Source organism: Drosophila simulans, chromosome 3L, assembly GCF_016746395.2.
Source record: "Drosophila simulans strain w501 chromosome 3L, Prin_Dsim_3.1, whole genome shotgun sequence".
In the NCBI taxonomy this organism is placed as follows: Eukaryota; Metazoa; Arthropoda; class Insecta; order Diptera; family Drosophilidae; genus Drosophila; species Drosophila simulans.
Window position 1 is genome coordinate 11,684,681 of NC_052522.2, and position 19,986 is coordinate 11,704,666.

The 19,986-nt window shown below is 41.8% G+C and overlaps 3 protein-coding genes across 4 annotated transcripts in view; 1 reads left to right on the forward strand and 2 right to left on the reverse strand.

Annotated features, from left to right (window-relative positions):
* Nucleotides 1-19,986, reverse strand: part of LOC6737731 (putative dipeptidase NECHADRAFT_87110) — an 87,071-nt gene that overhangs the window by 54,016 nt on the left and 13,069 nt on the right. The gene's annotated exons all lie outside the window — the stretch shown is intronic.
* On the forward strand, nt 15,871-16,847 carry LOC6737737 (thioredoxin-related transmembrane protein 4). The gene has a single exon (XM_002084530.4). It carries the CDS (start codon nt 15,977-15,979, stop codon nt 16,796-16,798), a length of 822 nt encoding a protein of 273 aa, XP_002084566.1. The 5' UTR covers nt 15,871-15,976; the 3' UTR covers nt 16,799-16,847.
* On the reverse strand, nt 16,948-19,134 carry LOC6737738 (succinate dehydrogenase [ubiquinone] flavoprotein subunit, mitochondrial). Its single transcript, XM_016169730.3, has one exon. It carries the CDS (start codon nt 19,034-19,036, stop codon nt 17,081-17,083), a length of 1,956 nt encoding a protein of 651 aa, XP_016031517.1. The 5' UTR covers nt 19,037-19,134; the 3' UTR covers nt 16,948-17,080.

Sequence of the window (19,986 nt, forward strand, 5' to 3'; positions counted from 1 at the left end):
AAACTCAAACTCAAACTCTTCTCTTCTAAACTGAACTTGGTGGGTGTTTGTTTCGGGGTTTTGGTTTAGAACCTCCTGAAGGTCGCAGCACCGAAAAGGGTTGCCATATCATGCGCAAGGCAATAAATCTCCATGTAATAAGATTAAATTAGAACAAATGAGTTCATTTGTTACCAGCGCCAACTGACGCAGCGCGAAAGTCCTTTCAACTGAAGGCAAATGGCCAAGGTCGAGCCTTTTGAGGGCCTCTTAACGGCTTGGATAGTAAGCAAATCCTGAAATGGTCCATGTCACAGGTCAGGACTTTAGCTGCAGGACTCTTAAAGTTGCCTAACTCAAGGGAAAGAAATTACTCAAGCTCTTTTGAGGCACATTTACTCAACTCAAATCCAATTAAATTCTCTCGAACCTCCTAATTGGAATTTGGTATAAAGAAATTGTCTTGTGAAGGAAAACTTGAGCACACTTTCCCAAGTAAAGCTGAACTCATTTTGCATGAAGTTTAAATTTCAGCCAATCATATGCCAAATCTGAAATAACTCCAGACCCTTTGGCAAATGTTAACCGATGGGTTGAGTTCGTGGACATGTCAGCTGCAATGTCGATAAATTCGCATAAAAATCACTTACAGATTTATAAACTGTCATGAATATGCCAGTGGATCGACCCTTTCCGTTGGAGTATTATCCCCTGCAGACATATTCCAAGTTATTCATCGTTGTGGTCATGTGTTAGTCAGCTTGTGCAAACTGAGTTATGAATAATATGTGTGCGATTGTGGATTATTGACAACTGGGGAAATTCATTGGCATCGCCTAATTTCATTAATTTCATGCGCATTCAACGGCATCTGCAATTTTCACAGATTGCCAACGCTACCCATTTTCCCTGTGGGCCAGCAAATAGGAAGGTAAATACAACACCCGCCTCCCATATTTTCCTGAAGATTTATGCCTCTGGTTAGGCGGCGGTATTCAGAGCCATTTGACCGGAAGTGACAAGTCAGCAAAATTGGCTCACTTACCTTTGGGGGCTGGTGTTTTTTCCACCCATTCCCCCCAATCCCAATTGACCTGGCAGTTGGAGCGAATACATAATGTATGCCCTGCGTGTGCGTTGGCGCCTCTGCCTAATCATCCATGGAGGCAACCAGTGGCAAATGTCATACGAGTTATCGCAGTGTCCTTCGTGGGTTTGGGAGGTCCTTGCTGCTTGTTTTGCTTGTCTCCTACTTTGGCATACATTAAGGAATCGATTCATTTCGATTCGGTTCGTAGCAATAAAAATTGAACATTAGGTGGACGTTTCCCCCCTGGTTTCCCTCTGTTTCCACTGAAGTAGCAACGTTTATTTGAGGCGATTTGGTTGGGGCACGTTTATGATTTTGATTAATGTTCTTTGGTAGCTACCCAAATGTTTCTGTCCATCAGCATAATCATAATGTCGTAGCTAATGTTGATTTACATTTAATGTGTTGTGCTCAATTTTTTGTAGCATTTTCGTTTACTCATGCCACCTGCCTCACACCGCAAAGTCAAATGTGGATGGATGGTTTTTTAAAGAGGTCTTGCTGCAGGTTGGGTAAAAGGAAAAAACAAATACAATTTTCCTAAAATGTTGGTTGAAAGTTGGAGAAGGACCACAATTACTTACATATATGCCAAAAAATATATATAAGTATTCAAGACAGCTTTAAACTATTTTAGCTTGCCGAGCAGACTAAAATTAAATACTTAAATACTTTATAGACTTATGAAACAAGTTTATTTGAATTATTATTGCATTGCTGTCAGGCTGCACTTTCCAGCAAGAGTAAGTTGACAAGACGATCAACATCCTGCCATGACTGGCGATTATTTTCTATAACTTTTTCCCAAGAAAGCAAAAATGTCACCGGGTATGATAATGTTTACTGTTCACTTCCGTTTTCCCACAGTTTCAATGGTATGATTCAGGGGCGTGGTCCTGGCCCCAGCCCCTTTATTTCGCCTTTCTTGATGTTTGACACTTGTCCGACGTTGGGTAACTTTTTGTTTTGGCCTCCGTGGGAGTCGCCTCCGCTTTTTGTCGTTTACCCCCATCTTGCGGCACGTCCACGCGGACAAACAGGGCCATTGTTGTGGCATGTCCTGTACGTCCTTGCTGCAAATTGCTGCCGCCGTTGTTTTTCATATTTCCCGCACATTTTTTGCATCGTTCCAATTTTTCTTCGTTCCCTTTATTTCGCTGTTTTTTCTTCATCCTTTTTTTGCCTGTTCCCATTTATCTTTTGGGGGCACGACAGCTGCCGGAATTGGGAACTTTAATGGGCCAAAGAAGGTGCAGAATCTTGGGGACTCGAATCTCATTGACAGTCGAGTGCAGTTTTAATCTCTTCGAAGTAAATAAAAAGGATTTTAGCAGTCGATTGCTCGCCCAATTGGGCAGCATGCCTTGCTCTCATTAAAGCGAGACCTTGTAAAGTGTTTGCAGACAACTACACTGCGAGAAAGTGTAGAGAGCTGTGCCAGAAAAACCTTTACCACTTTGGTTATTTTTATTGTAAATTTCTTTCTCTGTGCAGGACCTGTTCGCCATCTCGAGGCATCCAGACAGCCTGCTGGGCACCCCAGTCGACCCGGCGATTAATCAAACAAATCAATAATTCATCAAATCAACGTCAAGGACGACAATCAAGCGGGTCTTGGGCGGACCTCGTCGGATCGTCTGGACATGAAAAATCGAATCACTTGCATTTTCACATCAATTTGCTCACTTTATCCTGCCCAGCAGGCCTTAGCACCATGGCTTGCCCTCAACAAACATTTGGAATACGTGCACACACATTTCAAAGGACCTAATTGTTAGGGGGACTCGAAGGATTGTGTGCATCCAGCAGATGCAATCCTTCTTCGTAGAACTTCAACCCTCCACATTCGAGTTACACTGATTGATGGGGCGTAGTCGTATCTTGTGACTGATACAAGAAAACTGACTTCAGCATTTACATTTGTTATTTATTTCGTTTTCACTCCATCATCGGGTTAACAAGGATTTTCAATTTCATTGACTGCAGTCACGCGGTCGGCAATTGAATTTCAAATCATATTTTCAATAACTTTGTGTGTTCAGCGGTTTGTTGGGCAAAAAAATTCCAACAGCAGAAAGTAAAAGTCGTATAAAAAACAAGGTTTTATGGAAAAACCGTGACTTGACAAGGGTCGGACTGTTTTCATAACTTGGTTTCCACGTGAGGGACAGTGGGAAAATATCAATTTATTGGAAAATTGTCATAGGAAAATTGTTTATGTAAAAATTATGAAAATATATAGAAATTATAGATATATTTGTAAAATAAACTTTACCTTTCTAAGACCATTTTACATTTAAACTTTAGCCATTTTCGAGTATTTTCCTTTTGCTGAAGCACTTTGAAGCAAAAGTACCAAGTCAATTTGGACTCACTCTTCTACAATAAGTACAATATTATTCTGTTTTTGCAATCACAAAACCATCCACTGTTCCTCGCTGTTTGTGTTCAACAAAACGGAACGTGAAAAATGACTTGCAATGTCTGCCAGGAGGCAAAGTTGTGCGCATTGTTGTTGCCCCTTAATGTTGCACATGCAACTGCACAGAGATCTGAGTTTGCCAAGGAAGGGGCTTTGTGTGGAAAAATAAAGGGGATTCCTGGCGAAAAGCAGGATACATGGCACATCGTTAAAGGGGAAAATCAATTCCACGGCAACCTGCAACTTTCGCGTTGGAGCTTGCAGCCTTTCCCCGCATTGCAGCCAGCTCCTGATGATGATGATGCTAAAGATGCTGATGCTGATGCTGATGACTACGGCCATAGCTCCAAAGGCACTACTTTGTTTGCGGACAGTGACAAAGGCGGAAATTCTTACAATGGGGATTCGACTGCCACAACTCAAAAATGTTTCAGTTCAGTTCCTAACTCAGCAATCCAGAAACTGTTTTTCTTCAACAATTGGTTTCAGTTTAGATCTTCACATACTAGTTGCTTAACGTGTTTTAAACATTTACTGAATTTTTACCATTTTGATATTATTTTTATTATAGCTACTAACTTAAACTCAATACTGATTGTTGAAAAGTGTCACTAAATACTTTTAAATCGAAATTTAAAAACTTGCAAAGCCTTGCAACTGCAACAGATCTACTCATACTTTTCAGTTGCGCCACTGCTGACAGATGGCAAGTTGATGCTGACTTGCAAAATGTTTGCAAATTTATGCAACACTCACCTGTTCCGAAGCTGTAAGCTGAATTACGTTAAATACACACACACATTTGCACAGTCCACCATCACCACCGCATACAAACAAACTCTCACACACACACGCGCTTTGCAACATGATTACAGTGAAAACAGAATAAGGACGCGCAGATCGCCGGGGGGAGGGTTCAATCCGCTTACATAGCGAAGCCAGAGGAAAGAGTTCCCACACTGGGAGAAAAGGTGGCTCCGAAGCTGGCCAGGATCTCTTACCTTTTACAGTACAAACTAGGTTCAACCTTTCAATTAATTAAAGTAATAATGATGTATGGTGTATTAAGTATATGTAAACTATATCAAAATCATCATCAAAATTTGCGAAAAACTGAACAATTCTATTTTTGGCAAAAAACTCAATTTTCAATTTGGCTTTTTTGGCTATAACTTGACTAAAAATGGTCACACAGCAAAAAGAATTACCATTTTATACTCCTCATAACCAATATAAACTACCCCTTTCACTTTTAAACGGATTTTGTAAAATTTATTTTTCGCCAAATTTTTGCATTTTTTGTAAGGGGTACCATCATCAAAATTTGCAAAAAATTCAAAAATCCTAGAATTCTCAAACTTGAATGTAGATCGATTGGTATTTAAACAACGAACTCAGCGAGTTATGACATTCCTTATTTGGGTAATTATTTTCAATGTTTTGATCAAAATACCGATTATTATTTTTTTCACAAACTTAAGAATCCTCTGTATACGCTGTACCCAGAGCATTTTTGTAGCGGTGTATTATCCACCCACCCCCGGTTTTCCACCCACCGCCCCACTTTGTGGGCGGCAATGCCTTTCAAGCAGCTGTAAAAACTATTATGCAAAGCTATGCAAACGTAAGACATTGCCACGCACCGCACGCCTCTTAAATGCGGGAACAAAAAAGAAGCCACAGGAATGAAAGTGAGGTGAAAGTGTGGAGAAAGGCAGCGGAGGTGAAAATTTAAATTTCATTATCCATGGAGGAAAGTCAATTCATAACGGACAAAGCGTCAAGCATCACAGTGGAATGAACCCAAACTAATGGTTAAATAATGATGCAACCAATTAAATTTAGCTATCAGCTGAAAAACTCTTTAGTTTTATTCCAAATTATCATTTAAAATTTTAAATAAATGCAGCATAGCCTGCGTAGTGCATTATTCAGGCTCATTAACTGGAAAAGCGTGATATGTGTGAGCTGAGCCCAGATGACAGTAAATAAGCGAGAACTCCATGAATATTTGTGGAAATGCACAGCATATTCGTACGAAATCTTCTGCCACTTAAGTTTTCCCCCGGCTCAAGGATGCTCCACTCAAAGGATCCACTCGAATATCATGGCATTGTGCACAATTGTTGTCTGTGAAGAGCTGCGCCCGATACCGCAGTCATTCTTATTATCCTGCCATTCCGGCCGAACGGGCTGTGTTGTTGGCAAATATGCCGACCAATTGAAGGAAAAAGCCTCGATGGCCACTTCACCGAACTCGAGCGGCGGCCGATTTATGGGCCAGCGGCTTCAAGGGGTTGAAAGGACCCCGTGGGCAGAGTCCTTTGGCTTCAGAGTCGCCGTCTTCGATACTCACCAGCATTGATTTTCAATTTGTATGGCGGCACGTGAAGTTCTTCCGCTTCATTTGCTCCGTACAGACAAAGCGACGGATACGGGGAAGTTGCCTAAGTGAGTAAACATGCCCCGTATATCTCACTTCGCATCCTGCAAATACTGCTGCCCATTTGGATTTTTCCAAGACTTTTCTTCTATTCTATGGGTTAAATTTTGGATCCTAAGGTAATATTATAATCAATTTCACGTATAAATTTAAGTTTAATATGCTTTTCTAAATATTTATTTTTAATAATATTTTATTGAATAATTTTTCCACCCTATATTATTTAATCTCTCCAAAACTTGGCAGCACTGACTTGCCAGCCACAACCATTTTGTGATTACAGTGAAGCCAGTCGAGCGGTGATTCAAGTCCTAAGCCAAATAGCCGCCTATTATCCGGAATGCGGAGCACGGAGGATACGGCTTCAGGTGAAATTGAATTAATTTGCCGCTTTCACTGAGTGGCTGCCGACCACGGGCACAGTTTTTCCCCGGAAACGGAAACCTGCATGCAAAGATCAACAGGAAAAAAAAGCAAAAGGCAAAATGGCGGCTCGAGCGCCCCAAAAACTATGCAATGCATTTTTATTTTCACGCTTTTCCGCAATTTCATGCCCACATGCACACGAACGGTCATGGCTCTTGAAATCGCATTCAAGCGAAAGTGTAAACAAAATGCTGAAATATTCGGCCACCATTCCCAACATTTTCTACGTTACTTAATGAAGTGTAGAACCGCTTAAAATACCACTAATTTTGTATTTTATCCCTTTAGTTGGTCGTTTGTGTAGCACGTCTTGCAGCCATTAAGAGCTTTTACTATTCGTTTGACGTTTAATTTGTAGTACTTTTAAAATAACCACAAATTAAAGTTATAAATAAAGTAACTTGCAACAGAAGCGCATTCAGCGAATTTCAAATGAGAAACACTTCAGCGATATAAATTACCAAACGGTGAATGCAAATTACATATAAATTGATAATTATACATTGTTCGAACAATTTTCCTGCCCTGCGCTTGCGATTTAAAGGGCATTTTCCATCAGCTTTTGGGATCGAACGATGAAAAACCCTTTCAGAGTTGCCGGGAAGCCGGCAATTGTCTGTCACATTCATTCCGGTTTTAATTGGAAACCACATTTAATTTGCCCGTTTTCTTGTTGTAGCTGGCATCGCAGTTACAGATATGTTGGCATTGGTTATTGTTTCATAAAATATGGAATTTTCACATTTAATATGTCGCTGATAAATGGATTTCATCGCAATGCCCACACACACACACCAAAAATAATTATGTAGCGGGTGATATTAAATTGAGTCACTCCATTCTACTATTTTGTTTCATTTGTAAGCTTTAACCACAGTGAAGGTTTTGGCCCGATTCTGAATGCATCTGCATATTGCTTATGGCTGCATTTAATTTTTAATTGAATTATTCGACCAAATGGGCGTCAAATTAATGCATCGATGATCAGCAATTTGAATTGAAGGCCCTTCCAATCAATGCTGCCTGCACTTATAATTAATAAATTGTACCTCTGACGCAAGAGATTAAATGGAAAACCAAAATGAGTCAGCTAATACGAACCAATTAAATTAAGTGAATTAGGAAAATATTCAAATTGCTGGACAGCTAAAGAAATGAACTTAAATTAAATTATTGAAATAATTGCATTCTATGCAACGGATAATTTATTTGTTTGGATACCAATTTGACATTATTGAATTTATTTTGCCATAGTTGTATGAAAATTTCTGTTCATTTAGTTTTAGTTGGCTAACAAAATTCCAATCAACGCATTCCAGTCCAGGCTCAAAATGCCCAACAGTAAATACTTTCGATTATAAAATGGAGAAGTGCTCGAAGGGTCCTTCGGTTTCAGGACACGCTTGGCTGCGAAATCAATTGACAATGAACTTTCTGCCCGAACGACAGTTTCAAAATATTTTCGATACCAGCGAAATTTATAAATAGAATATTTCATCTTTCGCTTTCCTTTCACGCTGAAATGGGTTTTGTCCCCAAAACGAAATGGCAAAAGGGAAAAACAACAGAAGCCACTTTTGGTACCGATAGTTTTCCACTTTCCCATTCACCTTTTTCTTTTTTCTTTGTTGCCATTTTCCATTGTGGGTCAAGAGCAGAGTCCTTTTTCCTGTCCTTGCTTCTTTCCCCTTGCCCCGTAAGCATCCCTTTTACAGTCTCAATTACGAAACTAAGCACAAATCATTAAACAAAATAATAATTTCCGCAACAGAGGACCGAGGACGGGCGAGGTCGAGTGGGGAAACTGACAAATTGCACCACCCACATGGCCATGCGGATGCCGGAGGGTGGTCAGAGTGGTTGGCAATGGGCTTCTCCGGACACACCTAAATCGGATGGGCAGGCCGGGTCCGGCCGAATGTCAAGAACAGGGCATTAAATTGTCGCAACCTGAAAGGCACACTAAGCCAACTTCAAGGGTTAAAGCAGAGTTTTAATTCATTCAAATATATAAAACAAAATATTTCTAAACAAGAACTGGACATGAGAAAATTGGCTGAGTTAAAATAATACATAAATGATAGCAGTTTGATAAATAGTTAACTGCATTAAAGCTTTTATTGTTATTAATTGGTTTTCGTAGAGTAACTACTCAAAAAAACTTAATTGTAGATTGAATTAATTATAGACTGAAAATTATGAACAGTAGGAAAAGTAGCTATATATTTTGCTCAGTGCACAACTAAACACCAGAAGGATGTGATGGGCACTCGGCCCCGGGACCTGACGTCTGCTCTTGGCCTGACCAGCCTGCTCCGACTTGTGTTTCCTGGGTGGTGAGGGATATTCAGGAGGAAAATGGCTGGCGAGGAACATTAATAATTTAGCCTACTTTTGTGCGCACTTAGGTCCTCTTTTCTCGCAGTTGCCCCAAGATGTATCAAACGAGGATTTAGGAAATTGTCAAATGTGTGAAACGCAGTGCCAGCGAAAGAGCAGTGAAAAATGTGAAAAACTTTTCTAATAATTTGCATACTTTTCGACGCGTCGAGCAAAACTTTCCCGCACGCACGATTTTCAACTTTTACACTGAGTTTAGATTCTTATGTTGAGTGGCGAAATTCTGTAGATTGGTCATCATTATCAAAGAATGTCACAAGTTATATATAAATAGGAAAACTATAGTTTTAATAAACAGAGTTCATATATGAAAATAACACCTAATACCACTTAAAGATTTAGTAAAGAAATAAGTATCTTAGGGATATCTTTAGAAAGGCTTTAAGTAGTTTAGTGATATGTTTATATACCGATGTTGCGTTGCTTCTGGCCACAAATATAAGTATTTTGTTGACTGCCAAATCAGTTCAGCCCGTTGCACTGTACCGAAGTGCTTTTGGCCACAGAAATTAGAGCGGGCGAGGGCTTAGAATAAATTTTCGCACTCCTCGCGAGTGCAAACAAAATTAACGGGCACGCAAACGGCGAACTTTAAGGCGGCGAACCAGCTGCCACGCCCACCCATTTGCACGCCCTATCTGTTGTGCGGTGTTTCCACCATAAAATGCAGTGCGGTGCACAAAAAGTTGCACGAATGCAAAAACCTTCTGCGAAAATGTCACAAAAAGCAGCAGCGATGGAAACGGCCGGTGCCGCCAAGTTCAAAGCAACAGCAACCCGTAACCAGGACCCCCATTTTCCTTCCATTTTCCCTTCCCCCACCGCTGTACGCTTTTCACGCTCCGGAGTCCGGACAGCGACAGCATTTTTACGGCAAAGAGCGCTCTTTTTCACCCGGTAGCCGGCGGGCGAGTACCGGCACACTCTTTGTTGCCATTTTCCCGCTTTTCCTACCTACCTTCCATCCCGTGCTGCACCTTTCCCAAGGAAAATATATACTGGACGGATAACAAGTTAGAGCGCTTTAATGGTGTGAACCGACTACAAGATTCCCGCTACTGACTCGCTAAATATTTGGACTACCTCACGGCGACTTGCTGGATGGCTTAAGATAAAGCGCATTTCACATTAAATTCCGGGCAAAGCATTTAAGCTAGATTCTCATAAGTGCCACTTAAGACTGATCCGAAAAAGAATTCCTATACCCATATGGCATATATTATAGCCAACCAAAAAACAAGACTTCAGTCTAGGTACTTCTTTTTGGCCACATTACAGCGCTAACTTGGCCAACTTTTCAGTGGTCAAGTCTTGGTGGTTAGGTGGTTTAATGGGTGCTTCCAGAGAATGAATGGGATGTGGGTTAAAGGAGACACAATCGTGGACAGAAGCAGCTTGTTGCTTCTTCCCTGTGGACAAACTGCAATTAGCAATACTTTCCCTTGTCCCAAGCAGATGCCCAAATCTTGAGCACACTTTGCTGGCTGTCCGGTTTTTGTCCCTCGAAAGTTTCTCATTGGAAAGTTGTTGGAAATAATGAACAAGCACGCAGTATTTGATGGTGCTTAAGAAGTTACCGAAATAACTTTCGGCGGAGTTGAAATGTGAGCTCGAAAGTGTTCGATCTACTAACATGGGGTATTTAAAGTTTGCTAGGAAGTAATTCAAACAAAAAGCGACAACAAAATAAGTATTGAAACTCAGTATTTAAGAGAAAATGAGCAATATATATGAACATTAAATAACTGATTAATCATTTAAAATAAATAAGCTTCTGTCTTGTTTAAATTATAGCATTTGTGTGGTCAAGCAAAAAACTTTATAAAGCAATCAGAGCGAAGCTAAAAATATTAATTTAAACTCTAACTCCTCCATGTGGCCCAATCCTTATCCTGGACCTACATCACAGGAGTAACCATGAGTATCCCGAAAGTATTGCACCATTTCCCCGCACTGCAAAGCCCAACAAATACCCAATTAATTAGTTGAAGCCCACAAAACTTGGTCATCGGGCTTGGGGTTTTAACTTTTCCGGAAACCCCAAAAATATTCGACGATAACTTGGAGAATGAATTTCGCTTCGCGTCGCTGGTGCTCCCAAAACTGTTCTAATACGAGAATTTTCCCCTTGGCTTTCTGTGCAAAATTATACATACACATATCCATATAGTTTGTATTTGTTGCTGCGGTTGAGCTGGGTAAATAAAACGGAAAACAAATGAATATAAATGTGAAACAAACCAAGTCCAGGGCAAAAAAAAAGGGAGTCCTTTGCAGGACGAGCGAAATGAAAATGCAACGGAATTTAGTTGTCCACTGCACAGAAAATAATAATAAGTTAATTGTAAGTTATTATATGCAATTTCTTGGATGTTTTTTGTATTCTTAGGTATAATACCACATAGAGTGGTGTAAAATCTTAAAGTACTGCCAAACTTATTTAAAGAAATTCTTTTTTTTTGTGTTTACTTTGTGGGTTGGTTTTTCAGTGTGCTATCATTGTCCGAAGTTTTTCCTGTTCATATTTGCTGCCACAGAGCTGAAAACAAAGGAAAACAGGCAAGGCAGCCGGGTGACCATTAATGGAAATCTGCTCAACGAAATTCGCATTGCAGAACGGGTGTTGTAATAGGGAAACTTAAGGCGAAAAACAGGTCGACAGACAAGGCAGCCGAACTTCAATTCTGAAATCGAGTTCTGTGTGCACAATGTGCTCGCATTACTCATGCGCCCCGTTGGCCAGCACGTAATATTCGAAAGTGCGCAAGAAAACAAAATGGCAGAGTTGGAAGTACAACTCCAGCCATTGCCTTTGCCATAATAAAATGATAAATGAGTACGTGCACTCCGAGCTAAACGTATTTTAATTTGAAAAACGGAAGCAAACTCTGCTGCAGGAAGTACAATGTGGGCAACAAAAAATAATCTGGAATGGCCGTCGAGGGCCTGCTCATTTTTCCAGCTTCCCTTAATTATGCATTCCCATCTGGAGCCCAGACCTGATTCTTTTGGCCAGAAGTCCAGGCAAAATAATCTGTGTACCCGGTACCTTGCAGTTAGAAGGATCTATTGTTCTTCTGAGGATTTTCGTAATGAAAAGTAAGGTGAGTAGTTTCAGCCTGACACCTAAACGTAATTTAAAAGGTTTTTAAATTATATATAACTCTATTAAAAGTAATATGTATAATACAATTTTATTCTTTAAATTCAAGCAATATGTTAAATTAAATTTAAATGTATAAACAGGAAAGTTTCCTCCTATAGGTGTATCATTCTTCATGTCGGTGCTCAATATTTTTATTTCGCATTCATGATACCGGGCAACTTCTGGTCGAGCCAGTCAACTGTGGCTTTCCCACTTGTTTTCCGAGCAGCAGGTGGCAAGGGACTGGTCGGTCGACAATGTTTGTTTATGCAAAACTCATTTGACTCCCGAGAGCAAGGCAAACGCAATGTATTTCGAATAGTGTCAACTCGATGTGTGAGTGCAATCATCTGCACTTTCCCCAGCCACTTTCCCAACAACCTTCGCCAGCCCCCAAACATTTGCTCAAGGAAAATGTTGTCAGACACAAGAACGAGTCCCACATGGGCAGGCCTATTCAAATTTCATGCCATCTGCCTCCCCAGAGATCCTGCCGCCATTCCGAGTCCTGGTTCGACTTGTGAGCCGAGGAAACTGCCTGCCCATCACCCACTTTCAAGTCGGTATCGACATTAAATTCTTGATTGACTGTGGATATGACGATAGGACAGGAATTCCTTGCAGCTATCAAATGGTTCTGACATGCGTTTTTGCTTTTCTAGTTGTGGTCGGGAAAAATGTGGCATTTATAAGTTAGGACAATATTGTCAATAACTGGCTTATAGAAAGTGGCAAGGAATTTTCTTCGACGAAATGCTCCTGGCATCAAACATTTTTGTGGCTATATTCTATTGGAGCTTTGATTGTCTAATCAACGTTGTATTATTCCAAAATTTCACAATATAAGTGTGATGCCACAAATGACGTCATCACACCTTGCGTCACCTTACAAACGCAGATGCCTCATATTTTGTGCTGCATACTTTGCTGCATGCAACTCATGAACGAAAAATTATTTTCCTGCAGCGTTCTTTTGGGCTGAATTAAAAAAAGACAATTTCCAATTTGTTTGTTTCCCAAGCATGCACTCAATACGTTTTATATTTGGCCATCAATTTAGGGAAAAACATATGTAAGTATCCAGTTGCACAATGGAAATTCAATTTGTCGTACATGTCTAGTGCACCAGCTTACCTGCCCCCGGATTTTATGCACTTTCCACGCCCGGAAAACTCACCTGCAAGTATATAAATGGAAATAGAAATAAATTTTCAGTCTAGTGGAGAGTGTATAATTTATAAATAAATCAAATTTATACGGCCCAAACTGTTTGGGAAAAACACGTTCACCCCAATAACCAAGCCCAGAAACCATTACCCCAAAACAAAACGAAAACAAGCCGAAACGAACCGAAAATAAAACAAGGGAAATAGATCGGCCCAGAATGCAGTTTAGTATGGCCAAAATAGTTGGCTGCCAAAGTGGTCAAACTGGCCAGCCGGATACGTAGGCTGTTGGGATAATGGCTGCCTTTGACTCGGTTTACTCCCGGGGCAATTCTAATGGAAATTATGGTGCTCCTGCTGCCTCCGAACGAGCAGATGATTGAGTCAAAGGCTCGAATTCAACATATAAATGATGGCCCAGTGGAGCGCCTGGGGTCACGGAACAGATATATTCCCCCACTCGTGTCTCTCCGGCAAATCCTTCAAATGCCAAACTCGATAACGAGCTACCGAGCAATGCAACATCACTCGGAAAAATAAAATACTTCATTGTTGAAAGAAGATACAATTCAAATGAAGATACAATTCCAATGAATGCAATCATTTCGCAGTGGAACAGATATGCAAATTCCTTTTATAAGTACAAAATTATATAATATTTAACATATATTTTTATAAACTATACTTATCTTACACAATTGCTGTACCTATTTTTTGTAACGAAGTAAACAATATACCATTATTTTTCTCCCTGTCATATTTTGTGCATCAATTAAGTGTAATAAATCTCTACAAACATTTTTAATTTTTCTTTTATATAAAATCAAATATATATGCATATGAGGTCAAATTATTTTGCCTAGTACATTCAATTTTCGTGTAGCATCTTGCCTCGGGACGGGGCAAGTCCACTGCACTCGTTCGCAAACTGAAGTGACTGGGTAAAAGCTTAAACTGAAACATTTTGTTTTGTTTTCCGATGAAGTGCAGAATCAACTTGCAGAGTTGCAGCCAACTTGGAGTCAAAACACGAGGGGAAACTAAAGAGCTAGACAGCAGAGTAAAAAGTCTCGAGTGCCACAAGATAGATTGCCGCATGAAAATAGATTTTAAATATTAAATAAGTAATACATAAAAATTGTGCAGTGTATGGCTTGATATTAAGCAAGACGTCAATATGAAAGTTTCGATCGAAAAACAAAGTAACAAATAAATAAAACCCATTTCTTCTTACAAACCACATGCCTTAAGAAGTTTGTTCGCACCCAAAAAGTTGAAAGCAAAAAGTTTGTTTTTCAAATTAAATAAATAAATAATAAATTCAAACTGCATATTTCCTTGCACAGAAACGAGTGCAGATATCATATACCCCGTCCTTCGTCTAAACACTTACTTTAACATTAAAATTTATTACAGGGCTCGAGCTGAACTATTTAAACTATAACTTTGGCCAAGTACTTCAAACTTTCCCCTAATACAGAGGCAAAAAGAAAGTTGTGCGTCGCATAGATATCAGCAAAGTTATGAGGACAGTTTTAAGTTTTCAACCCACGCGAATAAATACCTTTAATACTTTTTAAGAAGCCAATTATGGGTTTTGCATAGAAGTTGCCAATAGAGCGGGCAAAATATGGTAATTTTCCATGTTAAACGTAATGACATAAGAATGAGCACCATCAACTCAGAGGAGATATAACACAACATGCCACTAAACGGGGCGGCCACAGATTTCCCTGCCATTAGGCCCAGTCTGAAATAAACAAATTCAAAATCCTGGAAAAAAATACATTCTATCCAGTAGCATGGAGTCCGCTTTTGGGCCGTAGTAACCAACATTTGTTGCCGCAGGAAAGTTGAATCGAGCGAACTATTTTTTATGGCCCATACTGGGCGGGCATTCATGCAGCATGTGGCGCGGGGAGGGAGGGGGCGGTAAAATGGTAAATGGTAGATGGGAAATGTTGCTGTGGGCCGAGGGGGGGTGGCATCATAAAAATAAATGAAAAGGTCACTTTGTATTGGTTGTGGGACAATTTAACACAGGCAAATGTGTATGCAACTGTAATTTTTCCAGCAGCAAAACCATATGAAATAGCAACAATTCTACCCACACTGGCACACGAAATACATGCCAAATAGTTGGGGCATGTCCATGTCCTTGGTGTTTGGCCAGTGGGTGGTGGTGCGTTGGCTGGACGGGCAAGGTGTCCCTGCAAAGTATTCGGTTCTGTTCTATTCTGGCCTTTTATTTGCTGTCCCCCACACGCACACAAGCATTTTACTCATAAGCCCTAACAAGCGCCATTATTATTGGACACACACACCCCAACAATTTCCCATTTTACCCCAAAACCCATCCACACACACACACACACATATGTGGCCAAATAAACATGTTAAGTTTTCAACAGCTATAAATTATTTCTTTACCAGCCACTCGGCTTTTTCTCTATGCTAAATGCCCCTAAATGAAAATAATTTATTGTGGTCATTAGGGGTGGTCCTCCCATCGGTTCCTCCTGTTACCAGTGCTCCTCGCATAACCTACAAGTTATCCCTGCGCCTGGTAATTATTTACACTCAGCCATCGGCAACAGTCGCTCGAGAACAGCATCGGCAATCGAGATGGACTGTTACCGATAGCCATCTCATGCTAATGACCTGTTAGTGGTCTGCGGAGGCAACTGTACCACTCTGCACACAAGCTATTTAATTTATTTCATAATAAAATCCCGTATCAATGATTATAGTTAGTAGATTTCTTAGTAAGTTGTCAAATATTTTTTCAGGTCCCCTGAGCGATTTTAGTTAAACATAGTCTGAGACATTACAGTCATTTATATTTTATACGGAAAGTCGTACGAAAAAAAACTCAATACAAAACATTATACATTCCGTTGGGAGGATGACGTCAAAGCTAATTCTTCTTCTATCGGTATTTGGGGTTATTCCAAACGCGATGCTCCCGAAAAGTCCAGTCAATATCGACGTATGTCCCCGATCATCCCGGAAATCAGAGACCAGCTATATGATGGCCGAATATGGAGATGGATTAATTACTCGCATTGATGAGGGCAATTGGAAGGAGGTGCTTTCTGGCGAGTGGCTTTTGCTACTTTGCTCGTCACATCGGCCGAAGTGCGGAGATTGGAAAGCGGTCTTATACCAGCTGGCGAGCACCTCAATGGGTTGCCTCGATGTGGACTTGGCTTTTGGTGATCTCTCCACCAATTTTTGGCTACGTGGACGATTTTCCGCCTTCCGGGAGGCTAACGTATACCATGTGCTGGATGGGGAATTTCGAAGACTGAGCTCTAGCCAGGACACTAACTCCCTTCACAATCTTTTGCTTCTGCGCGAGTGGTCGGAGATACCTCCAATGTCACTTTGGTTACATCCGACTTCCAAATGGAGCACATTCGCCGAAATTATTTTAAAGACAACCATGGATCTAAAGCACTTAGATATTTTTGGGCGCAACGCTTGGAAGACCGCCCTTATTCTGGACTTAATTTTTTTCATCGTAACACCGTACATTTTATGGCTTTCTATAATGACAAGTACAGAGAATATGGTGGAAAATGATGACACGTTATACGAATTTGAGCTAGCACCTACCAAAACTAGTATTCCACTTTTTATGAAATCGACTTCTAAGTTTAAAAGCCATCTTATATATTTGAAGAAGCTTAGACAAATGAGAGAATCTAAGTTCAAAAGTATTTAAAATTTATATGTTTCCTTCAACGATTTTCTTTTACAATTAACGAATTAAACCCAAAAATAAATCAACAATATTCTAAATGACTGTAAGTTGGGTTTTCAATATCAGAAAATGGTTAAATTTTTACAATTAAAATAGAACAAGAGAATACATTTTTGTTGTTGTTTTCATCTTATGTATTTATACAAAATGGCCAAATTTTATGATCCACATGTGTTTTCATTTTAATATCCCAGAGAATGTAAGAGAATGAAACTGTACCAGCTCAAAACTACACATAAATGTTCAGTAGGTGCGCGGAGCAGGTGGAATGGGTGCAACGGAGCTGTCCAAAGTGGTGTCCACAACCGGGCGATATTTGATCGAGGCACATCCTTTGTTACCCAGGGCAAAGGTCATGGTGTGCTTGCGCCAATGCTCCTCGAATGGTTTCTTTTTCTGTCCGGCCAGTGGTGCTCCGTAGTCCAGCTCATCCACGCGCGTCTTGAAATCCTCGCGAGCATGGGAGCCCCTCGACTCCTTGCGATTTTCCATGGCTGTAATGATGTGCACCGCATTGGCCAGCATATTCTGCAGCTCCAGCGTTTCAACTAGGTTGGAGTTCCACACCATTGTACGATCGGTTGTCTTGATGTCCTTGAACTGTTCGCACAACTCGGCCACTTTGAGCAGACCCTCCTTGAGCAGTTTTCCCTCCCGGAAAACAGCCGCATGTTTGGTCATGGTGCGCTGCAGTTCCATTCTCAACGCCGCAGTGGGAATACATCCGTCGGCGCATCGCAGGCGCTTAAAGTTATCCAGCGACTTCTCCGTGGCCTTGTCCTCCACCTGGGGCGGCTTATCCCCCGGACAGCTGTTTGCGGCAATGTCCAAGGCACAGACGCGGCCAAAGATGATCAGATCCAGCAGGGAGTTGGCACCCAATCGATTTGCTCCGTGTACTGAGGCGCAGGAGGTTTCCCCACAGGAGTACAGCCCCTTGACCACCTGTTCCTTGCCATTCTCATCGATGGTGACCACACGACCCTTGTAATCCGTTGGTATGCCGCCCATGTTGTAGTGCACAGTTGGCAGCACTGGTACTGGTTCCTTGGTCACGTCCACTTTTGCAAAAATCCTGGCGGTGACCATAATGCCCGGCAATCGTTGCTTGATGATCTTGGCGTCGATATGGTGGAGCTGCAGGTGCACATGATCCTTGAGCGGACCACAACCATTGCCAGCAAGAACCTCCATGGTCATGGCTCGCGCCACCACGTCCCTGGACGCCAGATCCTTGGCCTTTGGGGCATAGCGTTCCATGAAACGTTCTCCCTTGCAGTTCAAGAAGAAACCGCCTTCGCCTCTAACTCCCTCGGTGATAAGGCATCCGGCTCCGTAGATTCCAGTTGGATGAAACTGCACAAACTCCATGTCCATGAGCGGCAGCTCCTGTCTGGAAACCCAGGCATTGCCATCGCCGGTACACGTGTGTCCGGCGGTCGTGGAGAAGTAAACCCGACCACAACCGCCGGCGGCAACAACCGTATTTTTGGCCAGAAACCGATGGAAGGTGCCATCATCCAGTTTCCAGGCCAAACATCCCACACATGCACCCTGCGACATGATCAGATCCAGGACGAAGTAGTCCACAAAATAGTGGCAAGAATCCGAGTGCTTCAGCGTTTGTCCGTACAGTGTGTGGATGAGGGCGTGACCCGTGCGATCTGCGCATGCACACGCCCTCCTGGCCACACCGCCCTTTCCGTAGTCCAAGGTTTGACCACCAAAAGGTCGCTGGTAGATCTTGCCATCGGGCTTTCGCGAGAAGGGCATCCCGTACATGTCCAGTTCGCAGACCGCCTTCTCCGCCTCCCGACACATATAATGGATCGCGTTCTGATCACCCAGCCAATCGGAGCCCTTCACCGTGTCGTAGAAGTGGTACTTCCAGTCGTCCTTGTCCATATTTGAGAGGGCGGCATTAACACCACCCTGGGCAGCCACCGTGTGAGATCGGGTGGGAAATAGCTTTGATATAATGGCCGTTTGGAAACCCTTCTCCGCCAGGCCAAAGCCAGCCCGCATTCCAGCTCCACCGGCACCAATCACAATCGCATCGAACTTGTGGTCTATCAAGGAGTACTCATCCTTGCAACACGCATCTCGAACGCAGGTCACTTGAGGCAGACGACTTGCATTTGGACCAAAAAGACTCCTGGTTACATGCTGTCCCGCCCTTCTGACAAACAGGCGATTCATTTTCAATGGCGGTCCAGTATTATTCAACGAAATAGATGTAGTTTTGCGCTTTTAAAATCTAAGTGTATTTGAGTTGGGATAGAAAACACAATGACTATGAGACTATCGCAGAGGTCTTCTCTTTATTGGGATATATAACAAATTATGCACTTTAGATTTGAAAAGTAGCAAATTTTATCGTAGCACTTTTAAAAACTTCGACCACATAGCAGCGCCTATTTGGAAGCAGACTTCATTTGTCTCTCACATCTTTTGTTTGTCGAGTCACGCCATTTTTAAGTTTGAAGCTCGTTAAAGCTGTACATTTCCACGAAAATCCTGCAGCGGCATCGAAGAGCAAAAAGTGGACAGGCGGCAAACAGGCCAAGATGGTCAAGATGGTCGAGATGGTCGAAAGCAAACACGGAGAGATCGGACCGGGCAAACATACTTAAGCGCAGCGAAAACAGCAGAAAACGAGCAATATGTAAATGAGTCTGGGTTTTGGGTATGGGTCTGAGTCTGTGTTTGTGATTGGGTTTGCGATTGGGACTGGGTTTGGGACTGGGTTTGGGTTCAAAGCAAACAGACGAGAAAGGGGCGAACCCATGGGCGGAAAGCCAAGAATGGCGAACGAAAGACTTCGGAAACGAACTCGGTCGCTGGGTTTGGTCTGGGTTCGCTGGACTGGGATTTTCCCGCCGGCTAATTGCGCTCAAAGGACATGCGCATTTGCGTGGATGTCTTGTGCAAACGGAATGCCTGCCCCGAATTCTTCCTTTTTTTCCTCCTTTTTTTTGCCGGCTGCCTGCTCGGCGTTCGCACTCTCGCGTGTTTGCTTTATGAGTTTACAACCTCAGCCTAATTGAGGCGGGGAAATTCGCTTAGGCGGCCATAAAATCGAATTGTTTGCAAACACACAAGCAGAAAGGATTGGCCATAAAGCGTCTACAATGCCGTGCGGTGAATAT

Bases quoted from the DNA above. Each gene is read 5' to 3' on its own strand.
- LOC6737737 (XM_002084530.4), top strand. From the start codon at position 15,977: ATGACGTCAAAGCTAATTCTTCTTCTATCGGTATTTGGGGTTATTCCA.
- LOC6737738 (XM_016169730.3), bottom strand. From the start codon at position 19,036: ATGAATCGCCTGTTTGTCAGAAGGGCGGGACAGCATGTAACCAGGAGT.